Source organism: Clupea harengus, chromosome 22 (assembly GCF_900700415.2).
Source record: "Clupea harengus chromosome 22, Ch_v2.0.2, whole genome shotgun sequence".
NCBI lineage: Eukaryota > Metazoa > Chordata > Actinopteri > Clupeiformes > Clupeidae > Clupea > Clupea harengus.
Genome location: NC_045173.1, coordinates 24,759,744 through 24,772,243, shown reverse-complemented (window position 1 = coordinate 24,772,243; position 12,500 = coordinate 24,759,744). Strand labels below are relative to the sequence as shown.

Sequence of the window (12,500 nt, the reverse complement as noted above, 5' to 3'; positions counted from 1 at the left end):
CGTGACTTCCCTGCCTGTTGTGTGATGTTCTCATCACTCATAAAGATTCCATTTAGGACTATATTATCCTTTCATACTAAAGCTATAATTGCGAAAATCAGTCAAAAGAGATGTGATTCAACCTGTCTCTTATTCTGTCAACAAAGCTGTGCAGTTGGACAGCGCTGGCTGTGTTTAACTCCAGAGCTGGTCCCAAGAGATGGACCGCCAGCACATAGAGGACATGTGAGCTTTTTCTTCCTCTTTTAATTGTACTGACAGTCCCTGACAGTTTGTAGGGACATGTGCCAGGAGAGAGAGAGAGAGAGAGAGAGAGAGATGAAGGTGAGGCCAACATGGGTGAGATGTGAAGGGATGTGCCGGGTTGGGAGGGTGAGTGGAATAGATGGGTTGCTGGTGTGGACACTTGACCTGCCACCCCCCCCCCCCCCCCCGGAAGTTACAGTACTTCCATCACTATATCAATTCCCTCCTTCCCCAGTCTGTGTGTCTTTATGGGGCATAGTAAAAGGCTGCTTGTCATATAAAATACAGTGAATGATATGGCCTGGTTTAGAACGTCATTTATTCAGAGGCTCTTTAGTTCTCTCTCTCTCTCTCTCTCTCTCTCTCTTTCTCTCCCTCCCTGCCGAGACCCGGCCAAGGTTGCGCTGTCATTTTTTTTTTCTCTCTCTCTCTTCTTCAGGTCTTTGATCTCCGTAGCCTCGGTGAGTGAGAGAGAGAGGAGTGTTTGGTGCTTTTATGCGTGACGTTTAGTTTCAAAGGTTCATCGCTGTGCATATTTACAGAGATCCGCGTCACCTCCAGATACCTCCACTATTTTTTTTCACAATACATCAATCACCTCGTCCTGACCTTTTAGCCCAGGAAAAGTTTGCCTTAGTGTTTGATCTCCAGCTCTCTGTCTGTCTCTCTTTCTCTCTCTTCCTCTCTCTCTCCTTCTCCTGTGTCTACTGCTGGCATTGATCCTAAACAGTTTTTTAAAAGAAGTGTTCCTCGGTCAAGTTCCGTCCGTGGATTGTGAAGACAAGGACGCCTGAGTCAGCGCTTGTAGCTCATATCATCTCTCACTCTCTTGCCTACTCTCTCTCGCTCTCTCTCTTTTTTATCACTCTCTCTTTCTCTCTTTTCCTTCTCCCTCTCTCTTTTGCTTTGTCTCTTCATCTCTTCTTTAATGTTTTTAGAGTGCCACACACCAGAATCTCACACCCACTCAAAAAAGAGGAGAAAAAAAATCACAGCACAGAGTAGAAGAAGAGAGAAACCCCTCCGTCAGCAGAATGCCTTTGGAATGTGCCAAGATCGAGATCTTTAAATGTGTGTTTGCTGACATAGTGACTGAAAGAGAAAAAGATAACAGAAAGCAAAAAAAAGATAGACACAGTGAGAGGGGTAAAGAGGGAGGGAATGAGAGAGAGAGAGAGAGAGAGGGATGAGAGAGTTGATAGGAGGAGATACATGGCTAGGTGGAGCAGGCTTAAGAGGGCCCTTTTGCAGATAGAAACACAATGGGTCTGAAGCCAGACAGCTGCAGTGAGGGAGAAACCCACCGTACGGCGATATGCTAATTCTGCTCCACAAACTAGTGTACGGCAGGGGGAGAAAGAGAGAACAGAGAGAGAGAGAGAGAGTCAGAGAGAGATGGGGAGAGTGAAAGAGAGAGAGAGAGAGAGAGAGTCAGAGAGAGATGGGGAGAGTGGAAGAGAGAGAGAGAGTCAGAGAGAGATGGGGAGAGTGGAAGAGAGAGAGAGAGTCAGAGAGAGATGGGGAGAGTGGAAGAGAGAGAGAGAGAGAAAGAAAAGCTTTCCAGAAATTGTGAATTGAGAAAAGCTTTCCAGAACACATGACCCTCTTGCTGCTATCAGCCAGTAAAAGTAGATTTGTTCAGCTGGTGTAGGCTGCATCATCAGGCCCCTGTCAGCACAGGTTTAGGCTGAGCTCTGCCGAGGCACACACACAGGGCGCAGAGGAGAGGACCATTTGTTTTCGGCCCGTGCCAGAGCGAATGAGATCCCTCCACGGAGCACGTTGCTGGAACTGCCCATACTGCCACTGCAGCGGCAGGCCGTCATTTGTCTGGAAGCGTGGGGGAAATTGGAAATCTGGATCGGGCATAATCCTTTTTGCTTTGTTCTGCGCGGCGGCCAGACACTTTGTCAATACAGATGCTCTTTTCCTCGTTAGATCGCTCCCCTGGCCTGCCAGAGAGATGGGTAGGGAGATGCCTACAGACACAGGGATGCTATTTGTCATTCCCTCTTTCCAATACTCAGCAAAAAAAACACATGCCTCGAGAGAAATAGAAATCCTGCAGATAAGCTTTAAGAAACACACACATCACACCCCATCTGTTCAAAAGATATAGATTTGTGTTGTTTGACTTTGAGTAAAACTAGTGGTGTTGGAGCACTTTGTTGTGCTGTGTGTTTCCTTGCATAAAAGTACACAACACAGGTTCTAGGAGCAGTCACAATTTTCTAATCCAACTGAGAAGTACAATGGGAAATCTGGGTCTGGATGTGCAGTATAAACTTTACACGTATATGCATGGGATTTACACACACACTAAAACACACACTCACCAACACATGCATGCATACAGACCACGGGCTTACTAAACTACTGTTTGAAGTCTCTCAAAACTAATAAGATACTGTAGCCGCAAAGCAAGGGGTTAGTTGATACGTTTCCGTAACGAATGTAATTTCATTTTTTAAGTCTAGCAAACTCTCTATTCCTCTCTCAAATACTTCTCTCTCCCTCACACCCAGGTTACACACACACACACACACACACTCACACACACATGCACACATACAGACACACGCACGCACGCACGCACGCACGCACGCACGCACGCACGCACACACACACACACACACACACACACACACACAGAGAGACACAAAGACACACACAGACATTCACAGCAGGGGGATTTTAATCAGTCCAGCCAATTAGTGGTGTTTACACTGTGTCAGGCTCCAGTTTGGAGGAGCCAGGCAGAATTAGCATCAAACAGCAGGAGTGTGTGAGGACGGCTGCCATTCGGTCTCCATTCAGGTCTCCCACCCAGAGCTGGTGGCACGGTTGGCAACTGTGGTGCAGGACACGGAGTGAGGCAGGGAAGAGGCTCATCCCTTTCAGTGATGGTGGACACGAGCTGCTGGGCAGCAGGTCTCACTAATCAGCCTTAAGTTTAGTGGAAGCATAGTTTGGTACTCTGTGTGTTACTTGTTGCTAATGTCAAGAGGAGCCTGCTTCTTGAGAACTTGGAACTGAACGGTCTCTTATTATAAAGCACTCATGGAAGTGTATGAATTGTGCTATATAAACGTAGTTGTCTTACTCACTAATGGGGTCTTAGTCCAGTATTCTTGTGGTGTTGTGGTGCCATTCCCTCCGGCCCATCTGGCTCAGAGGACAAAAGGTTATAATCCAGTGCTGAAATAGGAGTGAGAATAAACACCAGAGCTTAGAACTAGTCAGCATTATAGTAACTATATAGACTATAGAAAGAGACTAGAAAGTCGAAAATCAGCGGACATTTTTTAAGAACAGTAAATATAATATGATCTGTGCCACTTGAGTGTAGGTAAGTGTGTGGGGGGGTGGAGGGGGTCATCTGAAATCTCTGGAATTCACCTCGTGAATTCTGATGACCATCAGAATTCCTCCAAATCGCACTGTGGTCTGACTATAATGAAGGGGTATCCGATTACTCCTCGTCGTGATTTCACTGAGGCAAGGGGAGTAGATGAGTGTGCGCTTACAAAGGTAGTGATGTTCTGCTGAGGAGGAGAGGACCCTGTGGTGAAGGAGGCAACTCTAACCTGTGTTGAGCTCTTGGACACATGTATATACACACACACACACACACACACACACACACACACAGTGTACTGTACATGTCTCGCTCTGGCTAGTTAGCTTAGCTAGCTTAGTTTTACAAGCGCCCTTTTTCTCTTCAGGTTGTGGTTGAGGGAGGCAACCCTGTCTGTACAGGTCTGTCTGTGGCTACTTAATCTAGCATGTTTTTTAGAGAGGGAGAGAGCCCTTTTTTTCTCTTCAGGCTGACGTGAAGCAGCGTGAAGCTCTCAGAAACATGTACACGTCTCACTGGGTCTGCATGTGTAGTCTAGCATGTGATAGGAAGGGAAACAGGAGCCTTTCTTCTCTTTTCTCTTCAGGTTCACGAGGAGGGATGCAATTCAAACCCGTATTGAGCCCTCGGACACATGAACACGTCTCGCTCTGTCTCTGTCTACACATGTAGTGTGTAGCATGTTTTAGTGAGGGAAACAAAAACCTCTTGTGTCTTCCGGCTCAGGTGAGGGAGCCAGCGCAAACCCTCACTGAGCTCTCGGACACATGTGCACGCATCTCGCTGTGTCTAGACATGTAGTCTAACATGTTCTAGTAGTGTTTGAGAGAGGGAAACACAAGCCTTTTCTCTCTTCAGGCTATGGTGAGGGAGGCAGCATGTGTGCACGTCTCGCTCCATCTCTATCTACAAATGTTGCCCAGTGTGTTTTAGTGGGGGAAAAACAAGAACCTTTTTCCCTTCCTTCTGCTGGGGTTGTGGTGGAGAGCCGTTAATGAAGTCCACAGAAAGAGCCATCTGTATTTTCTTAAAGAAGCTGCCGTGCACAGGAGAATCAGGAAATCAGTTAGCAGGATAGCGAGTTGTACTCACAGTCAACGCTTCAGGCCAAAGCATTCAGAGGGAGAGAGAGAAGCGAAGAGAGGGGAGGAGAAGAGAGAAGGGTGGAAAGAGAGGGGAGAAAGGAGGGGGGAGGGGGGGGGGGGGGAGCAGGCAAGCACGTATTTTTAGGCAGTATAATGTGTCCATAGAGACTGCTCCCAGATGTGAACCAGAGAGTGCTGAGAGTGGAGCCTTGTGCTGAACCTGTGCCAGACGTGCACACACATACTCTCTAACATACACATGTGCACACACATACACCCACACACACACACAAACCCACACACTCTCTTTCACACACACACACACACACACACACACACACACACACACACACACACACACACACACACACACACACACACACACACACACACACACACACACACATACTCTCTAACATACACATGTGCACACAAGCCAGCCTCAGTCTGTGTAAACTGTAAATAAAACATGAAAATCTATAGCATTGGAGACCTGCAAGTGAAACAGTGCACATTTGCAGTTTGCAGTGCTCTTGTGCGTAATCTTTCCCATGTCTGCCTTCTTCCTCAGACACTGTGGGTACATCAAAGCCAAGCAGGACCCAGACGAGGAGAAGATGCAGTTTCAGCACGGAAGAGGTACAGCTACTCAACAGCGTCTAGCTAACATAGCTAACACCAGTCCAATCTGACAACATTAGACTCTTCACTGGACTATAAAGCCGATCAGAATGGTGGTGATGATGATGATGATGGTTATGGTGATAATGATGATGATTTTTGTGGAATCAAAAACGATAGCCCCCCAAGGCCCCTAAAACAAAAGATAAAAAAGTGATACATTTGAAAACTGAAATTGAGTGACGAATAAAACTGACTTGTTCAGTGTCTGATCATTAGCGCTGGCTCACCAGGACTTGTGTTATGTACATTATATGCTTAGATAATAGAACACAATTACAAAATGGACAGTATTTATTTATTCATTCATTACTAAATACTAAATAATGATTACAGTAAGATCTTCCACTGATGTGCTTTCCTGTTGGTCATACAGTGAAGCTCCCGGGGAGCCGGACCTACATCCACCCCCACACCTACGAGGATCCCAACCAGGCCGTGCGGGACTTCGCCAAAGAGATCGAGGCCTCCAGCATCCGCATCGAGCGAGTCATCGGCGCAGGTCAGTCTCGGCAGCCGACGCGCCATCACACAACCGCCTGATATATTTAACCCTGCGGCGCTGGCTGCATGTGTTTATTTAATCGATGACTCAAGATCTATTCCTGCACTTCAACAGTGCTGAGCACTTAGCCCGGTAGAGAGGCTGCTGCCGTCTCTCTCTCTCTCTCTCTCTCTCTCTCTCTCTCTCTCTCTCTCTCTCTCTCTGTCTCTCTTTCTGTTGTTCACTGCAGCAGCCTTGAAAAGTGCTTTTAGCAACAGATCTCTTTTCATTGAGAGCTCATTTATCACAGAAAAGCCCATGGTTCTGTTTTAGTTGTAATTATAGACCATCAAAGTATTTTATTCATTCTGAAGGGCACACTCTCTTCATTCAACCCTGCTCTCTTGCCCTTGCTTCCTCTCTCTCTCTCTCTCTCTCTCTGCCTCTCTCTCTCCCTCTCCCTCTTTCCCACACTCTCTCTCCCTCCTCTTCCACTCTTGGCACTAGTTATGACTAACAGTAAAGAGCTTTTTTGTATGTGTGTGTGCGCTGCCTCTGCTCCCCGTGGAAAAGGTGTGAAAAGGCTGAAGTGTATGTGTGTGGCTCTCACACACCAGACCTGTGAGACATCTCTTTCCTGGCGACCTCAAGCAGAACAACCCCTCCAGTCTAGAGTCGCTGCAATGTCCTCTCCTCACGATGCTGAAGCGGGCAAAAGCTAGCTCAAGCACTAGATGATAGTCTGTGTTTTACTGTCTCGAACTCTCTGTAATAATTGTTATGTAACTTATGTAACTAATTAATAATATGTATGTAACTAGGGACAGCACACATTAAAGAACATTACCATATATATGCCAGAGTTAGCCAAAAAAACACTTTTTCATCATTATTGTACATGTAACATCATGTTCAAGAAATTGTATTGAAAGTGTTAAATGTAGGCTTCTGTGTACCTTCGGAGGCTTATGCAGTCAACAGCACTTAGCAGTGTCTAACTGTCAAGCAGAGTGTTTGTATTTGAATCTAAACTCAGTTTCTCCTCATCCCAGGGGAGTTCGGGGAGGTGTGCAGCGGCCGTCTCAAGCTGCCCAGTAAGAGGGAGATCTACGTGGCCATCAAGAGCCTGAAGGCGGGCTACTCGGAGAAGCAGAGGCGGGACTTCCTGTCCGAGGCGAGCATCATGGGCCAGTTCGACCACCCCAACATCATTCGCCTGGAGGGCGTGGTCACCAGATGTGAGTATGCTGGTCATGCTTAAAGTGTGTTCACTGTGGACTGATCTGTGGTTTCCGTCATCTGTCGGACAATTGAGTGCCTTTAAAAACTTCGGTCAACTTGCAGAAGGGGATCAAGAGAACATAACCTTGTCTCCCAAGAGCCTTGAAACGTGGCTTAAAAACAATGGCCAACCTGCCCCCATAAATGACCCAAAGGCAGGTTTTGTTCTTCTATCTAACTTACAACCACTATCAGTTCTCCGGTGCCAACTTGGGAATTATCTCCCTGATTTATCTTAAGGGTCTTATGGATTTCTATTAAGACAGAACAGAGAGAGAGAGCAAGGGCGCCACAGTTGTGATCTGGTTTAAAACAAACATTTAATGATAGGAGATTAGTTTGGAACCAGGTTTTGAGTTGGACCTAACCAGCATTATAGAACACTTAGACATGCGTAGAGTTGGTTTTGAGTTGGACCTAACCAGCATTATAGAACACATAGACATGCGTAGAGTTGGTTTTGAGTTGGACCTAACCAGCATTATAGAACACATAGACATGCGTAGAGTTGGTTTTGAGTTGGACCTAACCAGCATTATAGAACACATAGCACATCCGCATTGCAGAGAAAAGTGATTGACATTCTATTTGTGTTCATCTGTTCATCTATCACCATGACTCCCTCTCTCCATCTCTGTTTTTTTTCCTTCAGTTAGCTCCTATCTTTGTTTTACATTTGTGCTTATCCATGTATCATCCAGGAGGCCATTTGCAAACACCAGCCGAGGTAGGCTCAGGAGGCTGTGAAGACGTGATTAGACCGTGATTAGTGCAGCGGCACACACAGCCTCTCCTGGCTCTCCCTTAATTCACCCCAAACAGACACACACACACACACACACACACTCACACACACACACACACACACACACACACACACACACACACACACACAGCCTCTCCTGGCTCTCCCTTAAGTCACCCCAAACAGACACACACACACACACACACACACACACTCACACACTCACACACTCACACACACACACACACACACACACACACACACACACACACACACACACAGCCTCTCCTGGCTCTCCCTTAAGTCACCCCAAACAGACACACACACACACACACACACACACACTCACACACTCACACACACACACACACACACACACACACACACACACACACACACACACACACACACACACACACAGCCTCTCCTGGCTCTCCCTTAAGTCACCCCAAACAGACAATTAAAATGCATTACGTCTGCCGCATTATCTTTTGCATACGGTATACTGGTGTTTGTACATAGAAGATATGCGCTTCTCAGACGCACGCCAACTCTGCTGTCAGAGAGTCTTAACCAGCCACTAGAGCACTACCCACGTCATGCAACAAAAGCCATATGCATATGTAAGGCCTAATGAATATTAATAATTTAAATAGTTAATTGGAAGTGTTTTTTAGCAGCATAAATATTCAGCAGCATCCGTATTAAACGCATTAAAGTCCCCTAACATTCTTTATTCATTTCATTCATTTGCTCTTTTTTGTCTCTGGCTCTTTCCCCTCCCTTTCTCTGATGTTATGCTAATCCTGACCTTTTGTTGGCTGGGCTTTTCTAGCGTTTGCAGAACTATTAACGGAGTGAATCAGGTTTGCTTTGCATTTCAGACAATGGCAGATGCCTCCTAATTGCTTCTCTCCCGGTATTAGCGGAGTGTTTTAATGTGCAATGCAAATACCTGGGGCACACTTCACAAGGCTTGAGTCAAACTTTATTTTTATTTTATTTTTTTTTCAAATAGAATTAAACAATGACTCAAAGAGCAGGATGTGTTCCACATCAGTTCTCTAGAGTTCTGTGAACAGAACCGTGTTTTGAACGGTGCAATACCTACCAGAACCTTTTCCACACATCACCGATAGACAGTGAGGCTTTGGATGCTTATCTGGCTCCCATGATTATCCTGAGATACTGGAGTTGGTGAAGGTAAGGGTGAGATGGTGCTTACCTGTAGGCCATGGGTTTGTGTTTCTGTGAGGGGACTTTAAGAGGAAGGTTGTGATTATAGATTACAGTAAGGTGATGAGCATAAATAGCAGGTATTTGATAGTCGACTGTTGAGTGTAGAGTCTCTTAAGCCTTGCTCTCCGGTCTAAGTGTGTTTATTTTTATTTTTCATATAATATGACACAATATATATTTGGATATCATATTTTTTTAGTTCAGAAAGAAGGAATTCACAACATTGAAGAGGTACAACTTGAGGTTGTGGAGGAAGACTGAAAGCAGAGGAGGGGTTTCACACACACACACACACACACACACACACTACACACACACACACACACACACACACACACACACACACACACACACACACACACACACACACACACACACACACACACACACCGGACACTCTCACACACACACACACACACACACACACACACACACACACACCCCAGAGCCAGAAGAGGGGGCAAGGTGCACTGAGAGCACAGAGCCCAACCCAGCCCACGCAGGCCTGTTGGAGAGGGGTCATTTCACACACGGCAGCCCAAAGGATGTCACTCCCCACAGGGGTGAAAGGTGAGGAGGGCACTCAATAGCACCTCCAGCCTGTAGGGCAGGAGCAGGGGTGGAGGTGTGTGTGTGTGTGTGTGTGAGTGTGTGTGTCTGTTTGTGTATGCGCACAAGGGTAGTCCAGCTGGGCTCCCCATTCAACCCCCTCTCCCTCCTCCACACACTCACACACCCACTCTCACACACACACTCACAGACACACACAAGTACACGTGCATTCCACCCCCATCTTACTTTCAAATCAATACCACAGTGATGATAATCATACCCCGACACACACACACACACACACACACACACACACACACACACACACACACACACACACTACACACTACACACACACACACACACACACACACACACACACACACACAGCCGCCTCCTGAGCAAGGTTGACCTTAGAGGCAGCCTTGGGCAGACGGGGGAAGAAAGGGAGGCGTGTGTTGAGAGTGGGAGGAAGCAGGCGAAAGCCCTCAGTTTAGCCCGGAGTGGGGAAGCAAGCAGTTTAAACGCTCTAGACCTCCGCAGATGTCTTCTTTCACCAGACCTCTCAGCCAGGGAAAAAGGGCTCCCATCCAAACAGCCAGTCATTTTGACTTTTTAATGCAATGCTATATGCCAGCAGTAGGGCAGAGTGTGTGTGTGTGTGTGTGTGTGTGTGTGTGTGTGTGTGAGTGTGTGTGTGTGTGTGTGTGTGTGTGTGTGTGAGTGTGTGTGTAGTGTGTGTGTGTGAGAGAGTGTCCGGTGTGTGTGTGTGTGTGTGTGCGTGTGTGTGAGTGTGTGTGTGTGTGTGTGTGTGTGTGTGAGTGTGTGTGTGTGTGTGTACATGTGTGTGTGTGTGTGTGTGTGTGTGTGTGTGTGAGTGTGTGTGTAGTGTGTGTATAATGCATGCTGCCGAATATCGTAGGGTGTGTGTGTGTGTGTCTGTGTGTGTGTGTGTGTGTGTATGTGTGTGTTTGCATATATCAGTGTGTGTACAAGTGTGTACATGTGTGTGTATGTGCATGCTTTCGAGAGTGGTAGTAATGTATGTGTGTGTGTGTGTGTGTGTGTGTGTGGGCTGCATGTGTACGTTGGCATGGCACTCCAACCACAAGGCCCCAATCAGCGTGCTGTCATCAGAATAATATTTAAATTGTCTCAGCCGGCTCTGATTGTCCTCATTGTTATGCTAATGAGGGCCACGTCTGAGAGAGGGAGGTCTTTTGAAAAAACACTCTTTTCTTCCCCTCTTTCACAGCGAGAGAGGAAGTGGGAAAGAGCGGTACTCGTCCAATCTCTTCTCATCTCTCGCCTTTTGTGCGGCGAACAATTGCCTTAATCTGCTAACATTCAATTTGGCCAGACCTATCATCCGCCAGCATCGAAAACATTTCTCCTCAGAGAAAGAAAAAAGCTCTTCATATATTTCCAGGATCTATTTTCAGAGGCTTTTTTTATTATCTGTGAAAGCCACTCTTTTGAAGAACAATGGGAGTTTGGCTCTCAGAATGTGTTGCTCGGAATGTGTGACTTGGAATGCGGAGAGGCTCGGAATGCCTGCGTGAGCATTCTGCTTTCGATTAGCAAGTTCCTGTCTCGTAACTTGACGTATTGCCACCAGCCCTATGCGTAGCAACCCTCTGCTAAATAGGTTATGTGTCATTTAGTTAAAAAAAACATTAGTGGAATCGATAGGCCGCCGACTTTAAATGACGTCCTGTCCTTTTGTACTTGTGGTTCGCAGTTGTTCAAGAAGACCATGACAAAGGCAGCACACCACAATCTGTTCGATAGGTTTTTAATTGCATGTGGTTACATTTGCCACATTTACATCTTCAGTCTGCTACAGAACAATAACATAAGCAGTTGCACAAGACGATGAAGCCTCTTTCCTCTTTGGCTTTCACAAGTAAAGAAAGTGTTTTGCACAAGATGTCTATTTTCTTGCCAAGCACTTTAACACCTAGCGTAGGAATCAATAGTCTATCTGCAGGATGGGTCATGGCTCTGCAAATGAACTAGCCAGGAGAGCAGAACAAGCAGAGGGATTGGGAGATGCTCCGAGGTGAGCTTGATAATGGTGTGGCTCTCACACAAACCAGGAGGTGAGAAAGAGAATGTCACTCTCGAGAATGGGCTTGGACACAAACACACGCACCCATACACACATACACACACTCTCTTTCTCACACACACACACACACGCACACACACACACACACACACACACACACACACACACACACTCACACACACACACACACACACACACACACACACACACATACATACACACACACACCTACACATGTGACCACATGCACACACATACACTCACACACACACACACACACACACACACTAACAGATACACACACATGCACTCACATACACACAGACACAGGCATACATATACATAAGCATATACTATTTTTATCTGTGATGTATAATTTAGGAGATGGATATTGTAGTTCTGTAAACAGAATATCCTTCAGTAAATTCAATCCCCTTTAGCACCAGTCACCCACCCAGTGAGTCTAACGCCAGACACACACACACACACACACACACACACACACACACACACACACACACACACACACACACACACGCACACGTTCTGTCCCTCACCTAGTGAGTCTAACGCCAGACACACACACACACACACACACACACACACACACACACACACACACACACACACACACACACACACACACACACACACACGCACACGTTCTGTCCCCCACCCAGTGAGTCTAACGCCAGACTTTCCTTTATATCTGATAGTGTTGGGTGTGAGGTAAACACGCAGTCTGTGTGGGAAAGCTT

The 12,500-nt window shown here is 46.5% G+C and overlaps 1 protein-coding gene across 1 annotated transcript in view; it reads left to right on the top strand.

Annotated features, from left to right (window-relative positions):
• LOC105890571 (ephrin type-A receptor 3-like) overlaps window positions 1–12,500 on the top strand; it is a 44,223-nt gene that overhangs the window by 8,456 nt on the left and 23,267 nt on the right. Inside the window, 3 exon segments of the mRNA XM_031560271.2 lie at window positions 5,261–5,328; window positions 5,747–5,872; window positions 6,907–7,092. Of these exon segments, the coding sequence (XP_031416131.1) occupies window positions 5,261–5,328; window positions 5,747–5,872; window positions 6,907–7,092 (380 nt within the window).